At 37.0% G+C, this 21,816-nt stretch overlaps 1 protein-coding gene across 1 annotated transcript; it reads right to left on the reverse strand.

The window, feature by feature from the left end:
* Positions 1 to 196: 196 nt before the first annotated feature.
* LOC135213664 (acidic mammalian chitinase-like) lies at positions 197 to 19,906 on the reverse strand. Its single transcript, XM_064247724.1, has 11 exons — positions 19,749 to 19,906; positions 16,376 to 16,518; positions 15,023 to 15,175; positions 12,918 to 13,049; positions 12,031 to 12,288; positions 8,152 to 8,337; positions 7,586 to 7,717; positions 6,868 to 7,017; positions 4,257 to 4,637; positions 3,351 to 3,521; positions 197 to 451 (listed from the first exon to the last, which is right to left on the reverse strand). Exons 1-11 carry the CDS (start codon positions 19,810 to 19,812, stop codon positions 293 to 295), a joined length of 1,929 nt encoding a protein of 642 aa, XP_064103794.1. The 5' UTR covers positions 19,813 to 19,906; the 3' UTR covers positions 197 to 292.
* Between the last annotated feature and the right edge of the window lie 1,910 nt (positions 19,907 to 21,816).

Genomic DNA, 21,816 nt, shown 5'->3' on the forward strand with positions numbered 1-21,816 from the left:
TTTTTCAGTTTATGTCTTATTACTTTTTCTTTTCATTTCACAGGCCGATGATGAGGGACAATGAATCCAGAAACTCAAATACACACACGCACACTATATATATATATATATATATATATATATATATATATATATATATATATATATATATATATATATATAATGAACAGAGAAAGGGATGGATCTAGGTAACACATTCTTTTTGAGCGAGCCATTTAATCTTGGATACACAGGATCCTTCGAATCGTAGAATCCCAAGAAAGAGCTGCGTTGACCTGGAATGACCTGGTCACTATCTTGTGCGACGTCGTCTTCTTTCTTCCTCAGGGTATCTGGCACTGGGACGTGTCAACCGTGGATGGAAAATCGCATTGGTGTACATTCTGATTCCAGTACTCACCGGTCGGGCAGGTCTGCAGGTGCGGAGCATCCGTTTGTAGCACCAGTAATACTGCGAAAGAATGACTTGTGTAGCTACTTGCGAGAGCAAGACAGGAGAGCCGTTTAAAAAGCGACATCTTACTACTACTTACTATTAGACAAGAGGAAGAAGAGAGAGAAGACAAGAGAGAGAGAGAGAGAGCGAGAGAGAGAGAGAGAGAGGCTTACTGCATACTGCGCAGAACCAACAACTGATTATGTGTATATTAGTATATATATATATATATATATATATATATATAGATATATATATATATATATATATATATATATATATGTAGTATATATATATATATATATATATATATATATATATATATATTATATATATATATATATATATATATATATATATATATATATATATATATATATATATATATATATATATATATATATAAATATATAATATATATATCATATATATATAATATATATGTATATATATATATATATATATATATCATATATATTATATATATATATATAATATATATATATATATATATACTAACAATATATATATATATATATATATATATATATCTATATATATATATATATATATATCTATATATATACATACTATCATAATATATATATATATATATATATATATATATATATATATATAGTATATATATCTACACATAACATTTGTGTGCATTTATACATCTATAATTTTTTATATATTTATATATCATGTATAGATATATATATATATATATATATATATACTATATATATATATATATATATATATGCTCTAAACAACACAAATTCACTGTGAATTGAGTCATTACCTTCACAGAGGACCTCAGTAATACAGAAGGCTCAAAAGAGGAGATTCTTTATTTTCAAGCTTTCAGAGGCTCATCTGTCTCCATCTTCAGGAATGGCAGAAAGCTTGGGAGTAAAGAATCTCTTATTTTGAATCGCCCATATTACTGTGGTCCTCTGTGCGTGTATATAATATATATACAGACACACACTAGCAAAATGGCATGTGCTACGCTACACAGGGCAGGGGGGAGCTCTTAAAGACTTCTGGATCCAGTGAAGCCGTCTTCAGCTCCTGTCGGATCCGTTTCTCTAAAGGAATCTTCAAAGCCATTCATCTCTAGAAGGACCAAATCCCATTCCTTCTTCATTAATATTAACTGTATCAGGTTCCTAACACAAAGGGTAAGGAAAAATGAAAAATTAAAAATTCAAACTGAAAAATTGAAAACTTAAAAAAAACATAAAAGTATCAAAATAAATCATCAGCACGGGATATAAAACACAAACACTCAGATCCTTAGTTGCTTGGAAGTCACTTGACGAAAGAGCCTCGCTTGGATGATCAGTCAGCAGCAACCGAAAAGCTGATCCCCTTTCCAAGAATCTTCCATTGCTGGTAATTCTTCAGCAGCCTCAAGTCAGCCCCTCTCTACAAGTGTAACAATGTTGCTGTTAAAGACAACTTGCTGAGATCGTGGGGCCAAGAGGTTTTGCTGTTGATATACTAATTTCTTTTGGGCTATGCCAGAAAGTGCCATTTAGAGCAGGCAAGAAGCACTGATCCAATGCAAGAGCTTAAAATGCAGGACCTAGAAGGAAACAGTGCCTTCAAACACATCTCCTTTTTCTTCAGAAGTGACTTCGTCACTTCATATACTTTAGCCTTTCGTCTCCAGGTAGGATTAAATCCCACTATAACAGCAAAATTTTCCCAGAAATCCAAACTTTACAGAGCCTATAGTTGTCTTGAAGCCTTCGGAAGCCTCAGAAGCCTCTGGAATTCCCAGAAGCCTCCGGAATTCTCAGAAGCCCTTGAAATTCCCAGAAGTCTCTGGAATTTCCAGATTCCCTACTGACAACCTAGGGAGGACAAGATCCACCTGGAAATGATTATTATAGAATTATAGATATAAATACAGGGTGTAATACGAGTTAATGCAAATATTTCGGGAAATGGAAGAAAAAGTAATTTTGAGCAGAAAATAGTCTATAAAGATACGCATTTTAATGCTTCGTTTTTCAGCGAGGTTAATTTTACAATAACTGTTTGTCTTGCACCATCTTACTCTTGGGTGAGTAAGATGGTGTACATAATGGAAGTCAGAGTAGTCAGAGATATGGTGGGGGTAGGGGCTGGCTGTAGAGAAGGAGGAAGGAGTGATTAGGCTGATGTGAATAAAATACCTAATTGAATCTTGCCTTCTTTGAAGGTAAGTTTACTCTTAGACACCGATCAAAGATTTAAAATGTATTATTAAAAATCTCTCCCTCTCCATTGAAAGTGTAGGCCAATCATGACTCCTGATTCAACCATTCCGTTATGGGATGGCAGGACAGAGTGCCAAAGAGATTCAACGATCACAAATAAATGTTGCCATACAGCATTTACATTACTTTCTTGATATATCCATACATTACTGCTATAAGCAGATCATTAAAATTAGATTACGAGGAAGAAGAAGAATAATCATAATTTAAAGATAATCAATCCATTTGCCTCCTCTTCACCCCTCTCCCCCAACCCCTCACATCCTAGACTACTCATTTGCTTGAAAGGTTATTTGAAAATTCCAGGCCAACAAACAAAGCCTTAACAAGCATATATTTATGGAACATTTTCTGCTTAGAATGACTTTTTTCTTTCACTTCTCAAAATATTTGCATAAACTCATGTTACACCCTGTATAATATATATATATATATATATATATATATATATATATATATATATATATATATTATATATATATATAATGTGTATGTGTGGTGTCTGCATGATTGCACACCTATCCCTGGTAAGCAAGTCCATATCATTTAGGACTAATTTTAAAGGTGATAACGCTGATCATGAACAATATTTCGAGCCCAAATAGTACTAATACTAACTCTAACAGCAGAGACAATACCTCATTGCAGTAGACGGCCGGGTAATACGTATTGTCAACGTCACAGAACCACATTCTGCACTCACTCGTGTCCACCTGGCCTTCCCAATTACAGATCTGCAAAATTTCGTCGTACAGGGTCCCCGGAGCGCACAGTTCCAGTAAGGTGGACTTGCTGGCACACTTCCAGTACTGTCGGGTAGGATACGATCACTCTAGATCAGTTGTCAGTTCAGTGTTTACGTTAGAGTGATAGGGTATTGGGATTTATTAATGAATGAGATGATAGAATTCATAATGGAATGCGATAGAGCAAAAATGAACGTCCTCTTAAGAGCACATTCATTGAAAAACTGCTCATTCATAAGCAAATGATACTGCCATTCCTGACTTAACAAATAGAATAGACTGGAATATATAAGTCAAGCCAAGGGCCTAGCGATGGGACCTATGAGGTCGTTCAGCACTGAAAGGTAAATTGAGAGTGGAAAGGCTTGAAAGGTGTAACATGAGGAAAGCTTCAATCAATCATTAAGTCAATCAATCAATCAATCATTCAATCACTCACTCATTCAATCAGTCCATCAATCGTGTTTCAATCAGTCATTCAGTCAGTCAATCAATCAATCAATCAATCAATCAATCATTCAGTCAGCCAGTCAGTCAATCAATCAATCAATCACAGTTCAATTGATCAATCAATCAATCAATCACAATTCAATTGATCAATCAATCAATCAGTCAATCATTCATTCAATCAGTTCATCAATCGTGTTTCAAACAATCCATCATTAAGTCAATCAATCAATCAATCACGATTTAATAATCAATCAATCAATCAATCAATCAATCAATCATTCAGTCAATCAATCACAATTAAATTGATCAACCAATCGATCAATCAATCACGTAAAGCCAGAGCCTGACCTTGTTGCAGTCTGGGTGGGGGAAGGTCGTCCCGTCAGCCTCGATCCTGCAGTCAGGTTTCACTCGCTTGCCTGGGGTCGTCGTTAATAATGGCGCTGCTGTGCTTGTAGTTGTAGTAGTAGGTGTTGTAGTTGTGGTGGTGGTTGGAGTTGTTGTAGTTGTGGTGGTTGGAGTTGTTGTTGTAGTTGTGGTGGTTGGAGTTGTTGTAGTTGTGGTGGTAGTAGGTGTGGTAGTAGTGGTGGTTGTGGTTGTTGTGGTAGGTGTTGTTGTAGTTGTTGTAGTGGGGGTAGTAGTTGTAGTTGTTGTGGTTGGGGTAGTAGTTGTAGTGGAGGTGGTGGTGGTAGTGGTGCTAGGAGGAACGGGAGTGATGGGGTCACAACTCTGAAAAGACAAATAAAAACCAATTTATTGGGGGGGGGGTCACAAGTCTGAGAAGACAATAAAAGCAGTTTAGTGGGTCACAAGTCTGGAAAGACAAAAAAAATAGTATTTGTGGGTCACAAGTCTGAAAAGACAAATAAAAACAAATTTTTGTTGATCACAAGTCTGACAAGATAAATAAAAACCGTTTTGGGGGTTCACAAGTCTGAAAAGACAAATAAAAGCATTTTTTTTTGGGGGGGATACAAGTCTGAAGACAATAAAAACCGTTTTTTGGGGGGTCACAAGTCTGAAATGACAAATAAAAGCTGTTTTTGGGGTCACAATTCTGAAAAGACCAAAAAAAAATTTGGGGGATCAAAAGTCTGAGAAGACCAATAAAAGCAATTTTTTGGAGGTCACAAGTATGAAAAGGCAAATAAATAGGAATTTGGGTGGGTCACAAGTCCGAAAAGACAAATAAAAGCAGTTTTTTGGTCGTCACAAATCTGAAAAGAAATAAAAACAAATTTTTGGGGGGTCACAAGTCTGAGAAGACAATAAAAGCAGATTTGTGGGGGTTGCAAGTCTGAAAAGATAGATAAAAGCAGTTTTTGTGGGTCAAGTCTGAAAAGGCAAATAAAAGCAAATGTTTCAGGTCACAAGTCTGAAAAGACAAATAAAAGCAGTTTTTTGGGGGTCACAAGTCTGAAAAGACAAAGAAGCACTTTTTGCGGGTCACAAGTCTGACAAGACAAATAAAAACAAATATTTGTCGGTCACAAATCTGAAAGGATAAATAAAAACCGTTTTTGGGGGGTAACAAGTCTAAAAAGACAAATAAAAGTAGTTTTTTTGGAGGTCACAATTCTGAAAAGACAAAAAAGCACTTTTTGCAGGTCACAAGTCTGAAAAGACGAATAAAAACAAATTTTGGGGGAGTTCACAATTCTTAGAAGACAATAAAAGCAGTTTTTTGGGGGGTCACAAGTCTGAAAAGGCAAATAAAAAGGAATTTGTGGGTCACAAGTCTGAAAAGACAAATAAAAGTAAAATCTTTGGGGGCTACAAGTCTTAGAAGACAATAAAAGCAGTCTTTTGGGGGTCACAAGTCTGAGAAGACCAATAAAAGCAGTTTTTTTGGTGTCACAAGTCTGAGAAGACCAATAAAAGCAGTTTTTGGGGGGTCACAAGTCTGGAAAGACTAAAAAGCAGTGTGTTTTTTGGTCACAAGTCTGAAAAGACAAATAAAAACAAGTTTGGGGGGTCACAAGTCTGCCGAGATCAATGAAAGCAGTTTTTTGGAGGTCATAAGCCTGAGAAGACCAATAAAAGCAGTTTTGTGGTGGTCACAAGTCTGACGAGACAAATAAAAGCATATTTTTTTTTATAATGTTTTGTAGAGTCATGTAGGAGAATATAAAATTTAGAATTTATATCAAAAACCAAAAAAGTGCTGGGATCTTCGAGGTCATTCAGCGATGAAACAGATATTGACAGTAAAAAGGTAAGAAAAGTGATAACTGGAGGAAAACCTTTTGCAGTTGTACTATAAAACAATTGTTTGAAGAGGGTCGATAGCAAGATGTAAGAATGGAAAGATCATCGGAGGTATAGTAAAAAGGAATAAAAGACGATGCAGTCAGGGCCTAAGGAAGGGACGCTGCAAAGACCCTTTAGATAACGTCTACAGTGCCCAACGTGAGGTACACTGATGGCACTACCACCTACCTATGGAATGTAAAGTCACGTAGCCAATGAATGATTCGCCTCTCAATTGCTGTTCATTCATCTCTGGTGCTTCTAAATTTCATTTTTTTTACTTCGTTATGTGTGATTCCATAAAAATGAGTAAACTTTGAAAGACTTTATTATTATTATTATTATTATTATTATTATTATTATTATTATTATTATTATTATTATTATTATTATTATTATTATTATTATTCATAAGATGAACCTTTTTCAAATGGAACAAGACCACCACAGTGTCCTTAGACTCGACTGAAATTCAAGCTTCCAAAGATTATTATTATTATTATTATTATTATTATTATTATTATTATTATTATTATTATTCAGAAGATGAACCTTTTTCATATGGAACAAGCCCACCACAGTGTCCATGGACTCAACTGAAATTCAAGCTTCCAAAGAATATGGTGCTCATTAGGGAGTAAGAGAAAGGTGAAGGGAAATACAGAACGACTAACCATGAAATGTCAAAAAAAAGCGCAATTCTACTTACGACCATGTCGCCTCCCGCTGGCTGTGCAAAGGCCCGCTTCAGAGCATTGATGAGAGGGAAAGGCTCCGAAGAACACTCGGGGCGGAAGTCGTCCGTGTCTATTTGCCAGACCATCATGCCAGCTAGTCCCATATTCTTGGCATACCTGGCCTGCCAAAGGAAGTGAGACAATGCCCATAAAAAACACTCGAATGGAAATGGGGTAGCATTGAATGACCCAATTTGGACGAGTTTGGAAAGCATATAAAATAAACTACAAAGAATCTCTTCTTTCTAATTTGTTTCAATACGATCAAAGCCAGCTTTCATTCATTTGGCAGTATAAAAAATTCAGTATATCTTAGTTTTACCAGACCACTGAGCTGATTAACAGCTCTCCTAGTGTTTGCTCGAAGGATTAGATATTTTTACGTGGCTAGGAACCAATTGGTTACCTAGCAACGGGACCTACAGTTTATTGTGAAATCCGAACCGCATTATATCGAGAAATGAATTTCTATCACCAGAAATAATTCCCTCTGATTCCGCGTTGGCAGAGCCGGGAATCGAACTTCGGACCACCGGATTGGTAGGCTAGCGCGAAAACCACTCGTCCAACGAAGAACCTTTGCCCTTAGAGCTTAGTTACGTAGCAATTTCACAATCAGAACAGATTGTCTTAACCTGAATCAAAGCTCTTTTGCGCTGTACGAGAAAGAGAGAGAGATAGATTCCTCACCTTTAGAGTGAGGGAATCGACGTCATCATAACTGCACCAGATGTAATCACTCATGCAGTAGAAATAGGGTTCGTGCAACGCAGGGTCATGGACTACGGTACACGACCTATCTTCGTTCAGCCTCCTACAGATCTGTCGAATGCAAAGAAAAATAATGAATAAAAGGTCTGTATTGCCCCTTTTTTCTTCATCAGCGCACAATCAGATTTTCTTATTGAAGTATTTTACAGAAAGTTATCAATATAGTGAAAATGTATTAAATGTATAGAGAATGCTTATCTAATTCATAAAAATGCTAAGATTTAAGAATTATTCTCAAAAGTGACTTGAAATCCGTAGAACAACCATTCAAATGATACTACTAAAAATTGAGAATGTTTATATATATATATATATATATATATATATATATATATATATATATATATATATATATATATATATTAATTATAAAAATATATTTCACTTATGTCCATGGAACAGCTACGAAAATATCGGAAAGTAGAGACAGAAAACTGGGCTTTTCCAAGACCTGTAACAGGAACCAAGAAGAGACAGAGACTCACTTCGTTGTAACCTAACGTCCCTGGGAGCCTTATGTAAGGGCCCGCAGGCCCAGGTCGAGAAGCCTTGGCCCAGACGCCGTGTTCGCTGAAGTTGTCCAGAATATAACATCTCCCGTAGGTTGCTGTCCCCAGGACGAACTTTTCTTTGGGAACTCCCAGATCCAGGTAGTACTCCACCGTGAATTTCTGTCTCGAGAGTGGAATGAAGAAAGTTATTATCATTAGCGTATTTTTTGGGGGGAGGGGGCTACATTTACTCAAGAAGTTCTTATGATAAGTCATTTTGGATTGCGGTGTTGGGGAAGGGGGCGGTATATGTCCTAGAATTTTGGGGGCGAGCGTAGAGCGATGGGAACAGACGTAAACAAATCCAACTTTTACTCGAATTCCCTGTCTTGACCTAACAAGACCTTACTTTCCTAATTTCACATAGGGCGCCGGGCCCTGACCTGGCCGGGGGTGCTTTGCCCCCCACCCCTATACCCCCCACGTAACACAACACATCTGAAACAATGGAGTATGCTTCCGTTTGGAGGTAGGGTTAAAGCCTGATCTTGGTTGACAAAATCAACAAGTGTTTTAGACAAATGGAAACATCATAAGTTTCTTTTACAGGACTCCGTCAGATGCTTGTTTTTCGAAACCTGAAACTATCAGGACATGAGAACAATGAGAAATGTTTCCGGTTTCTTCTAAAGAAACTAAATACAAATTACCTCACTACACTGTAAGTGTCTTTTTCTAGAAGGGAAATGAAGAAAACGTATTCAAAGTTTTATATCAATCTTCTAAATGTCTGTGAAACTGATTAGTCATTAAAACAAAAGTAACATATTCTGAGAGTATTTTGCAATTATTCTGCAATAGACTGTTTCCCTCTATGAAATGAAGAGGGCATTAAAAGTTTTTTTTATTTCCGTGGGGAACGACAGAAATGTAGATATTATTATTATTATTATTATTATTATTATTATTATTATTATTATTATTATTATTATTATTATTATTATTCAGAAGACGAACCCTGTTCATACGGAAGCCCACCACAGGGGCCACTGACTTGAAATTCAAGCTTCCAAAGATATAATATTCTTTAGGAAGAAATAATAGGAAGTAAATGGATATACAGAAAGGAGAGCTCTCACTTATTAAAAATGAAAAAATCCATTAATGAAATAAAAAAATCGATAAAAATGTATTAAAATGCAAGGAGAATAATATTAGGGTAGTACTGCACCGCATCTTCGACTGAACTTTCGAAGTTCCAACTGCGCGACAACCTCAGTGTGGAGGCTGTTCCAAGGTCTAACAGTGTGAGGGATAAAAGTTCCACAGCGGGACACACTTACTGCATATTGGTGCTGCTGTTCAGTAAATCTGGTTGCTCTCAGCAAGAAAAGGGGAAATGCAACTATGTATCTGCGCTCACGACATTGACACAGAGGAACTCTGTACTGTATCTATGCATCTATACTCGCAAAATTGAAGTAGAGGAACTCTGTTCAGTAACTATGTATCTAGTACAATCACAAAATTGAAGCAGAGAAACTGTACAATATACAGGAACTGTGCTCTATCCATGTACCAATAATCACAACACTAAGGTAGATGAACTCTGTACAGTATCTTCGTCTTTCCCACTGTTATCCCTACATTAAGGGGTCGGTTGCCTGATCCGCCTTCTCTACTGCCTTCTATCCAAGGCATCATCCTCCACCAAACCTCTTCTCTCCATATCTTCCTTCACTTTATCTCGCCATCTCATTCTCTGTTTCCCTCTCGATCTTCTTCCTCTAACAGGTTCCTCCCAAGCCCTCCTCACTCTCTCCTCGTCATCCATCCTCAACACATGGCCATACCATCTCAATCATGACTCTCTTATCACCTCTGTAATCTTTACTAAGCCTGCCCTTCTTATTTCATCATTTTCCAATCTCTCACAGCATTTTCATTCTGTGCTCTCAAGCTTTACTTCCTCTTTTCTTAGAGTCCATGTTTCTGTTCCATACATTGATACTGGTCTTATCATGTGTTATGTATCTTGACTTTTAGCTTGATTGGCATATTCTTATCACATACCCCTCCAGCTACCTCTCTCCACTTCCCCCATGCGGCTTTCATCTTATTGTCAACTTCAGCCTCACATCCTCCCTCTTGGCTTAAAGTAGATCCTAAGTATCTAAACTTTTCTACCTGTTTTATAATGGAGCCTCTTCTTTCTTGAATTATTATTCTGTCTCTATCTTCCCTACTGCTCAGCAAAACCTGTGTTTTATTCACATTCACCTTTAAGCCACCTCTCTCTCAGGATTCCTGCCACTCTCCAACCCTTCTCTGTAGGTCCTCCTAATTTTCAGCAGTAATCACCAGATCATCGGTGTACAACAACTCCCACAGCTCTTCATTCCTGATCCCTTCACTCAAAACATCCATGAGCAGCACAAACAAAAATGGCTAAGTTAATACTGACTCCTGGTGTAATCCAACACAAACTTCAAAGTTTTCTGATATCACTTTTGTGATCTTTCTTTTATAGATCATCTCGACCAGCCTAACCAATTTTTCAGGGCCTATTCCTTTTCCTTAAACACCAAAATATCACTTCTCTTGGGATTCTATCGTATGTTTTCTCTAGGTCTATGAATGCACAATACAGCTCCTGGTTTCCCTGTAGCCTCTTTTCTGTAGCTGTCTTACTATGAAGATGGCATCCACCGTCCCTCTTCCTCTCGTGAATCCATACTGCTGTTTCCCGATCTTTACAATCTCTCTTAATCTCTCATCCAGTTTCTCTCTAAAACTTCCAATCCATGCTCTGTTAGTTTAATTATTCCCTTGTAGTTACCACAATCCATGACATCTCCCTCCTGCTTGTATGTGTGTATATATGTAAATATATATATATATATATATATATATATATATATATGTGTGTGTATATATATATATATATATATACATATATATATATATATATATATATATATATATATATATATATATATATATATATATATATATATATATATATTAGTTTGGATGCTGGGTTTATTGAAAGTTATATGTGAAGAGGAAGAAATGCCAACGAACTGGGAGGCGAATCTAATAATATATATATATATATATATATATTATATATATATATATATATATATATATATATATATATTATTAGATTCGCCTCCCAGTTCGTTGGCATTTCTTCCTCTTCACATATAACTTTCAATAAACCCAGCATCCAAACTAATATATATATATATATATATATATATATTATATATATATTATATATATCTATATATATATATTATATAGATATATATATATATATATATATATATATATATATAATAAATATACCATTAGACTCTTCTCCCAGTTCGTTGGCATTTCTTCCTCTTCACATATAACTTTCAATAAATCCAGCATCAATTTCTCCTCCTCTGTACCTAGTAAATTGATCATTTCAATTTGGAACTCCGATGGGCCTGGTGATTTACCATTCTTCATTTTCCTTAATGCTCTCTTTACTTCTGTATCCTGTATCTCCAGCACTGGTCCCTCTACCCTCTCATTTTCAGTATTTAGCAGTTGTTCAAAATACTCTCGCCATCTCTTCTTAATGTCTTCCTCCCTATACAATATATTTCCATCACTATCCTTGATGACACCCAATCTACCCACATCCTGTCTCTGCCTTTTCCTCGAGTTTGAAATCTTATAATACCCTTTTCTCCTTCTCTTGTTCCTAGTCTTTCATTCTACTGCTCTCCCGCACTTCCGAGAGCCATACCTACCCTCCTCCTCGCCTCTCTTTCCTCTTCTCTGTACTATGTACAGTATACAGGAACTCTACTGTATTTGTATATCTATACTCACAACATTGAAATACAGGAACTCGTCATAGTCCAGGTAGTGACCACAGAGGGGCGAGTTGTGGTGGGTGAAGTCCTCCCAGGCTCCGTGGTAATCGTAAGCCATGATGTGGAACAGATCGAAGAGGTCCACAAGGGACGGGATATAGTAGGCGTTGTCGATGGTCTCCTTGCCCGCTGCGAAGGCGGCCGAAATCAGGAGTCTTGGGACGTTTGAGTCGAAGGCCGTCCGCATTTCCTTCACCAGAGTCACGAAGTTCTCCTGCGGGTAAAGGATGTATGTGTTCATTATTTCTGTTCTTATTACTATTCAGAAGATGAACCCTATACAGATGGAACAAGTCCTCCAAAGGGGACGTTCAGTTATACTTGCTCAGTTGGTCTGTGCAGGCAAACTGAACACACTAACGTTCAGTTTTGCCTGCAAAGGCACAACTGAGCAAGTATAACTAAACTTTAGTGGGGCCTTTAACTTGGCTAAGCAATGCATCGAAGTCTAAATATATAATAAAGTGCTGTGTTTGGTGTTCACTAACTTATTATGAGTTGAGATATAGGATTTAGGCCAAAGGCCAAGCGCTGGGACCTATGAGGTTGCTTAGCGGTGAAACGGAAATTGGCAGCAATAAGGTTTGGAAGGTGTAACGGGAGGAAAACCTCGCGGCTGCACTACGAATCAATTGTTAGGAGAGGGTTGAGGAAAGTAAGAATGAAGGAAGAGAATATGAAGGGAGGTACAGAAAAAGGAATAAAAGGAGTTTCAGCTAGGGGCCTAAGGAAGAACCTTATTAAGTAATGCTTACAATGCACCGCGGGAAATGCACTGATGGCACTACCCACCTCGCTACGGGATCCGCGAACTTATTGTTTATCATTTATTGATTGATTTACCTTATCCTCTGGCACGCCTCCTCTCGCGGCAGGATATTCCCAGTCGAAGTCCAGTCCATCGAACCCGTATTTATTGATTAATCTGACGACGCTGTTAAGGAATTTCGTCCTCTTCCAGGGATCTGCTGCCATCTGTCGTTGAGTTGAATTATTATCATCATCATTATCATAAGCTGAACCCTATTCATAAGGAATAAGCCCTCTACCACAGGGGCCATTGACTTGAAATTCAAGCTTCCAAAGAATATCACGGTGTTCATTAGAAAGAAGTAAAAGGAGGTAAAGGTAAAAAACTAAATCAATAAATTAATAAATAGATGAAAATGTATTAAAATGCAAGGAGAATAGTACTATTAAGGCAGTCTACAAGATATTCTGTATAGGAATAATCATTCCGAGACAGTGTCTCTATTTTTTCACTGCAGAAATATACTAAAATCTATATTATCATAGTGTGAGAATATAGTTTTTTATTACTGTGGAGGGTAGATTAAAACCTATATTATTATAGTCTGGGAATAGTGACTTTTTTTTCTTTTTACACTGTAGACTCAGAGGATGTTAAAGCCTACGAACAGTAAAGGAGAAAATTAATTTCCAAGCACATAAAAGGCTCATGTCTTTAATCCGTTGCTAATTCTAATGATGATAGTGATAAGATACGGTGAATTCACTCGGAGTTATCCCTATTAATTTATCAGTTCCTGACTTTAAAAATTGTGTATACTTTATTGGTTGGCGAGGCTATCAGTCATTGACAAAAAGTGCAAAAGGAGTTTCTTACATAAAAAAACATCTATGATATCAGTAATTCGGTGACTTTGTTGCGGTACTGTTTACTTGGGAAAATTTCTCATGGGTTTGGTCTGTGCACAATAAAAAAAAAATGTAGTTATACATGACTAGGTATGTGTATCTTATCTTCGCCATCAAGTCATCATTTATTGGTAATTATTTTTTTCTTCTCAATCATTTTTAGCCACATTATCTTGTACCAGGAACTCCCCAACACCAATATCTATCGAATAGCGTGGCCTTACTGCAAAAAAGAAAAAAAAATAAAGACGGTTAAAATAAAGAAAAATGAAGTTTCTAAAGTCCTGACAGCCGACAAATATTTATCACTCAAGTCTGACAGCCAACACATCCTTCTCTGCTCATCCAAGTCTGACAGATGACAAATCCTTCTCAATCATGTTTGACAGCAGATAAATACTTCTCACATAAGTTTGACTGCTGGCAAATACTTCACTATTTCCACTCAAGCCTGAAAGCCGACAAATCCTTCTCACCCAAGTCTGACAGCTGACAAATCCTTCTCACTCAAGTCTGACAGCTGACAAATCCTTCTCACTCAAGTCTGGCAGCTGACAAATCCTTCTCACTCAAGTCTGACAGCTGACAAATCCTTCTCACTCAAGTCTGACAGCTGACAAATCCTTCTCACTCAAGTCTGACAGCTGACAAATCCTTCTCACTCAAGTCTGACAGCTGACAAATCCTTCTCACTCAAGTCTGACAGCTGACAAATCCTTCTCACTCAAGTCTGGCAGCCAACAAATCCCTCTCAATTAAGCCTGACAACCGAGAAAGCCTTCGCACCCAAGGCTGACAGCAAAAAAAATACTTCACACCTTCTCACCCAAGTATGACAGGTGACAAATCTTTCACTCCTTCTCACAAAAGCCTGAAAGCCAACAAATCCTTCTCACCCAAGTATGACAGACGACAAATAATTCACTCCTCACCCAAGCTTGACAACGAACAATTCCAAGTCTGACAGATGGCAAATCTCTCTCACTCAAGGCTGGTAGACGAAAAAATCCTTCACACTTTCTCATCCAAGTCTGGCAGCCGACAAATCCTTCTCACTGAAGTTTAACAGCCGACAAATCCTTTTCACCTAAGTCTGACAGCCGATAAATCCTCCTTACTCAAGTCTCATAGCTGACAAATCCTTCTCACTCAAGCGTGACAGCCGGCAAATCATTCTCACCCAAGTATGACATGCAAACAAATCTTTGTCACCCAAGTATGACGGCCAACAAATCCTTCTCACTCAAGTCTAACAGCCGACAAATTCTCAGTGAAGCCTTCTCACTCACCACAGAGTAATCCTCAGATCCTTCGTTCCATCCTCCAATGGCGACCATGACGACAAGAGCTGGATTTTCTTTCTTAAGGGCGACGGCTCTCTCGAAGGCACACCTGTGCCCACCTTGTTCATCGGGGCATAGCTCGTTCCAGGGGTCCAGGACCTGGTGGGGGAAACGATTTATCACGATGACGGAACCTTATTGGTGACGTGAATCCCGAATGATAAGTTTGTTTAATTTGCTCTTCAGCTCCTGGGAAGTTGAGGTCAAGGTTTTTATATAATGCCGTTTGAAGGAAAGGTGATACTAATATTAATACTAATAATAATATCCGGAAAATGCCCCTAAATCATACGGGACAAGCCTACCGCAGGCGCCAATGACTTGAAATTCAAACATCCCAAGAATATGATCATTCAGAAGAAGTAACAGAAGGTAATGGGGAATACTGAAAGATGTCAGAATGTCGGCAAAGGCCCATTGCAGTAATATAATAGCTTCAAAACGAACGTTTTGGTTTGATTAAAGGGAAAAGCTTTCATTTTCACAAAGGAATTTCAATGAGTTAAATGAGACAAGACTCATGAAAATATCATTGTACACGGCTCAAGTTACTGAGCGTCAAACTTAAGTAAAAAAAAAACACTCCAAGTGAAACTTAATTTTGATAATTCTTTGTAAGGTCATCGAAAACAGGAAAAAAAAACTTTAGGGAAACAGAAAAGCAAACACATATCGGACACTGTCCAACCCTACGTTAATAATATATATATATATATAATATATATATATATATATATATATATATATTACATAGATATATGCCACGAAGGAAAATAAACAACGGAGTATCCTTCGTGGCATATATCTTTATTTATGGATTTATCACGTTCCTAACTTTCGTGATTCAGTTATACATACATGCATACATATATATATATATATATATATATATATATATATATATATATATATATATATGTATATATATATATACATATATATATATATATATATATATATATATATATTATATATATATATAATATAGAATTTAGGCGCTGGGACCTATGAGGTCGTTCAGCGCTGAAATGGAAATGGAGAGTAGAAAGGTTTACTTGAAAGTGTAAAAGGGAGGAAAACCTATCTCAGTTGAAGCACCAGAAGCAATCGCTATGAGAGGGTAAAGAATAGCAAGACAGAAGAGAGAGAGAGAAAATGACTGGAGTTGCAGCCAAAGAAATGAAAGGGGTTGCAGCTAGGGGCCTCAAGATGGGATGTTGTAAAAAAACCTTATCACGTCATGCCTACAGTGCATGGTGTGAGGTGCACTGACGGCACTTCCACTCTAGGGGGACCTACCTCTATTTCCCACGTGTGATTGCTCAGGCCGGTGAAACTGAAGATGATGTGCGTGCACAGGAAAGGGTCGATGTCCTCCACGTCAAACTGGCCTAAACCTGGTCTCCATACCGCCCACGAGCTGAAGTAACACACGATTTTATCTACGGGAGAAGAGAGAGAGAGAGATATTGAGTGAGAGCTATATATATATAAATATATATATATATATATATATATATATATAGATATATATATATATATATATATATATATAGATATATGCCACGAAGGAAAAATAAACGAAGGAGTAACTGCGAGACCTTTCGACCAGAATTCGTCTAAAGTTCTTGAAGAAGTGCCTTTCTGAACAAGTGCTCCCTAAATCCTTGCTGCCACGCCGTAAGAAGATATGACAATCACCCATTCAAGGAATTTAGTGCCATGATGTTGAAACAGCACATAGCAGCCGCCAAGCAAGAAGAGAAGGAAAAATTCAAGGAACTGGAAAAAACAAGGATCTCTCAATCATTCCATCACGGCTGATTGGAAGGACTCGCTCCGACGGGAAATTTACGAAAAACTACGTAGGACTACAGATGCCCTGAAAAGGAAACTCGATAGAAAACTAAAAAATCTTATTGATAGCAGTGATTGGATTAATTGTGCACGTCAAGATTGTGTTGTTAACCTATATAGTAAACAAATAAGTGAAAATGTTGTGATTGCGCTTGGATATGGTTTATCTTTCTTTATAACAAGTCGACCTTCTGCTTTAATGATCGCGTCATCCCTAAGTAAATTTGAAAAATATTGTGATCTTCCTCAAAATCATGTTGACATGATTAAAGGTATTGTTTACGGAGCTGCCAACGTTAAGCATGAAAGTAACTTCCCTGCTCGCTATAAGAAAAGTTTGACCGATCTTAAAAAGGACAATACTATTCGCATTACAAAAGCTGATAAATCAAATAGTATAGTAATTTTAGATAAAGCTGACTACATATCACGTATGCAAGCCCTACTGGATGATGATGTGACTTATAAAAAACTAACAAAAAATCCCCTTGATCAAGTCATAAAAAACTTCAATAGCATAGTGAAAAATATCCTTAAAAGATAAAACAGAACTACTAGGCAAATTGTCAGTCAAATCTCCTACGCTACCTTACTTGTAAGGATTAGTCAAAACGCACAAAGAAAATAACCCTATGCGGCCTATAATCAGTACTGTTGGTTCAATTTCATATAAACTTTCGAAATATATCACAAAGATCTTGTCCCCGTTACTTGGAACCATCTCCGATTCTCATATATATAATTCTCTAGATTTAGTTGATAAATTAAACAAAATTGCTCTTTGCCCTACTGATAGATTCGTTAGTTTTGATGTATGTTCTCTTTTTACTAAAGTCCCTATAGACTCTATTTTAGACTATCTTAGTAATGAACTAACTCAGCATGAATTAACTCCACCTATAAGTCACATTATTTCACTCACGAGTTTGTGCATTTGTGATTGTAAGTTTATATTCAATGGTGAATTTTATCAACAAATATTTGGCATGGCAATGTGGAATCCTTTATCACCACTACTCTCTAACTTGTACATGGAATTTTTTGAAAAACGCTACTTACCTAATATCATTTATATTCCTGTAAAGTGGTATCGTTATGTTGATGATATTTTAGCTGTCCTGCCTGTCGGTATTGATGTAAATGATTTACTCTCTAAATTAAATAACCAGGTACCATCGATTAAGTTTACTCAAGAATTAGAAAAAGACAATTGCCTCCCTTTCTTAGATGTTTTGATACACAGAGAGCCATTTCAATGTAAATTCAGTATTTATAGGAAACCGACCAACAACTTAACTTATGTTCATTTCTTCTCAGGCCACCATCTTAACATAAAAATATAAATTTTTTCTTCTATGTTTTTACGAGCATTACGCTTTGTCAGTCCCCAATATTTGGATAAAGAAATTGAATACATAAGAAAAATAGGGAAAGATTTATGCTATCCTTCACATATATTAGATATTTGTTATAATAAAGCCCACAAAAAGTTTTATAGTGTAAGTAACACGCAGAAAGAAAATTTTAAGAACATTCTCAGTTTGCATTTTTTTTTAACTGATTTGAAACCATTAAATCATTGTTAAAAGCTTTTAATGTCAACCTTGTTTTCTCCTATAATAACACACTTAAAGGAATGTTAATAAAAAATAGCCCCAGAGGAAGCAACAACATAATATATAAAATTCCATATATGGATTGTCCCTCATTTTATCTCGGACAGTCTAGCAAGGGCCTAGAAGTAAGGCTAAGCCAGCATAAATATTCTGTAAAAATTGGGCAAACATCTAATACAATATTCATTCATTTAAGTGAAAACAACCACCAAATAAATTGGGTTTGTGGTTCAGTAATTGCAAGGTCAAGAGATGTCTTATCACGAAATCTTTTAGAATCTGCTTTAATACAACTTACTTTTCATTGTAATTTCAATGTTAGTCATGGCCTTTTTCATTTAGACCCTTGTATTTGTAACATGTTTAAGAATGACCTCAAAGATATAATTACAGACTTTAATAAAAATTAGTTGCCTTTGAGTTATCTTCGTTGTAATGTATGTATAACCTGTATTGTGAATATGTATTTTGAACATGGTTTTGTTAACAAAAGTTCTGAACAGCTGTAACCTATAATTCTTTAATTGTCTTGTCCTTGTATCTGAGATGGTTAGCTTAAACTTTTAATCGCACCCATTGTTTATGCTTGTTTGGGAAGGTTACTCTCTTCCAGGTGTGTCGGATTCTAGGTACTAATCTCTTTATAATCCCTATCTGTCAGTTATACGAATCTTCTTGTTTTGTCTTTTGTCCCATGTATGTCAGTTCTGCTCAGTAAAGGACGAGGAAACGTCGAAAGGTCTCGCAGTTACTCCTTCGTTTATTTTTCCTTCGTGGCATACATCTTTGGATTTATGGAGAGAGAGAGAGAGAGAGAGAGAGAGAGAGAGAGAAAGTAGGGACTGGATGGGAATAAGGAATACAATATATGACTAAAGGCCAAGCACTGGGACCTATGAGGTCGCTCACTGCTGAAAGGGGCAATTGACAGTACAGAAGGTTCCAAAGACGCAACAGAAGGAAGACCTCGCGTCGTTGCACAACGAGACAGTTGTCAGGAGAAGGTTGAGGAAAGTAGGATGGAAGAGAATATCAACGGAAATACAGTAAAAGGAATGAAAGGGGGTTGCAGCTAGGGTCCTAAGAAAGAGACACTGCAAAGACCTTTCAGTACTGCGGTGCACTGGCTGCACTACCCCTCCTCCCTTAATGGAATATAAAAAGAAATAATAAAAACGAACGGTGGAATGAATCCTTACCGTCTGTTGCCAGTGCTCCGAGGCCGGCCGCTAGCAGCAGTAGAGCTGCAAATGCCACCTTCATTTTGCAGCAGCAGAAACTACCGTGTGATTTGATTGCACTTGATTCGGGTGAGTCCTTGAAGCCAGTCCCTTTTATACACCTTCAATTCTTGACCTTATCTATCCCGCGAAGGGAAATGTTTGAGTCTGCCTCTAAATGCTTCGAAGTTTCGTTTTCTTTATTGCTCGTCCTTGCTTCCAGGGAGACTAAAGAGATTATTTTGGCATATAGTTTGCAATTTCTTTTGTCCTACAGTGTACAAAATATGATTCTTTTAATGTTACGATTCGACGGGGATCCTAATGTCTTTTTGTAGCCATGGGCCCAAAGAAATGACGGAGTTAACTGCAGCTCCCTGAGCCTCAAAGAGACAGATTATTCAGATATAGTTTGTATTTTTTCCCTTTTATTTCTTTGTCCTAAAATATACAAAATGTGTTTTTTTAAAATGCATGACTTGACACTGACTTACAAGAGCAATGTACTGTAATTTAAAATGCCAGTAAGTGCCGTTTTAAAAGGAATCTATCGTGGATTCCATCAAGGCGATTCGCTGGTAGTTGGTATTTGCCAGAGCGCTCGTCTCATTCGAGAATATGCTGATTGCAAAAGAGGCAGACCCGATCACGTGATCGATGCCACAACGTTGCATGAAGTTCAAGAGATAAACATTCGCTATAAAAATGACGCAATTCTTACATTTCGAGGACAGTCGCTTGTCCTCTTATCGGAGTATCACCTAGTACTATATATAGATTTCTTTGATAATATTTACACCGATGCACGCACATTTAATATATATTCCCTCAGAAATGACTGCTCCTAGCCGCTTGCAAAAAAAATAGCGGTTCAATTTTGCAAGTTTTCATTAGAATAATGAGGTTGGTTATTACAGCCCGTGTGGTTGTAGTTGCCTTCTTGCCGAAATTTCAGTTCAGTCATATTCCCATCCTTGAACTGCCTGTTAGTTCATGAACTGGAGAAGACTTATACAACCGACGTGCATTGACTGAAAAAGAAAAAAAAAATTCACGAAGGAAAATTTTTCAGAACTCACACGTGTCCAATCCATTTATCTACGCTTTGTGGAGTGTCCGAAACCGTGAGTTTTTTATAATGAGAAATGTGACAGATATCACGTTCTGTTCTACGCAGAGACGAATGCCTGTAATTTGAACTTTCAGCACCCCCACCCCCACCCCGCCCCCCCCCCCCCAAAAAAAAAAGTCCTGGGTTGCCATGGATGATTCCCGATGCTCCACCTTATTCTGAATTTGATTTTCAAATTGACTTTATAATTTGCTTTCAAAAATCAAATGAATCAAAGATATACATAATATAGAATTTATGCCAAAGGCCAAACGCTTGGAACTATGAGGTCATTCAGTGCAGAAACTGCAATTGAGAGTAATAAGGTTTGAAATGGGTAGCAGGAGGAAAATCTCGCAGTTGCACTATAAAACCAGGCCTGTACCGAAGGGGGTAGGGGATGGGGAGGACGTCGGGGGGTCGAACGACCGACCCCCCCAAATTTCTGGAAGTCCATATTTTCTGTTAACCAAAGTTAGTACTTAGAATAACATCGGGTAGAATTGCAGAGACCACATATCCAATTTTTCTTCTTAATATAAATAAAATAACATTTTAAAGTATTCTATCTTGTTTACACCTATATATGCAATGACATTTATAGAAGAAAAGGTCCAGTTTTGGGAAAAAAACGACCCCCCCCCCCTCCTCCATATAAAAACTTTGGTACGGGCCTGAAAACAATCGTTGGAAGTAGGTGGAAAGTAAGATGAAGAAAGAAAATATTTTGCATGATAACTCTGAAACTAAGAGACATGAAATGTTTATCTTTGCCTGCATTTATGAGGCTAGAGAATCTGTTTCTAGCATTTCCATGAGGCTATTATCGATATTACACCTAAGAAAGTGACCCCATAATGCTACTCAAAAATATACAAGCACAAGACAATAATGGAGTATGATAACAAAGTACCTTATCTATATTCGAGCACTGTC

The sequence above is a fragment of the Macrobrachium nipponense genome, chromosome 43 (assembly GCF_015104395.2).
Source record: "Macrobrachium nipponense isolate FS-2020 chromosome 43, ASM1510439v2, whole genome shotgun sequence".
Taxonomy (NCBI): domain Eukaryota; kingdom Metazoa; phylum Arthropoda; class Malacostraca; order Decapoda; family Palaemonidae; genus Macrobrachium; species Macrobrachium nipponense.

Coding starts and splice junctions, on each gene's coding strand:
- LOC135213664 (XM_064247724.1), bottom strand. CDS start 19,812: ATGAAGGTGGCATTTGCAGCTCTACTGCTGCTAGCGGCCGGCCTCGGA. Junction 7,718..8,151: donor GGACGTTAGGTTACAACGAA/GTGAGTCTCTGT, acceptor TGCATTCGACAG/ATCTGTAGGAGGCTGAACGA. Junction 3,522..4,256: donor CCCACCCAGACTGCAACAAG/GTCAGGCTCTGG, acceptor CCTACCCGACAG/TACTGGAAGTGTGCCAGCAA.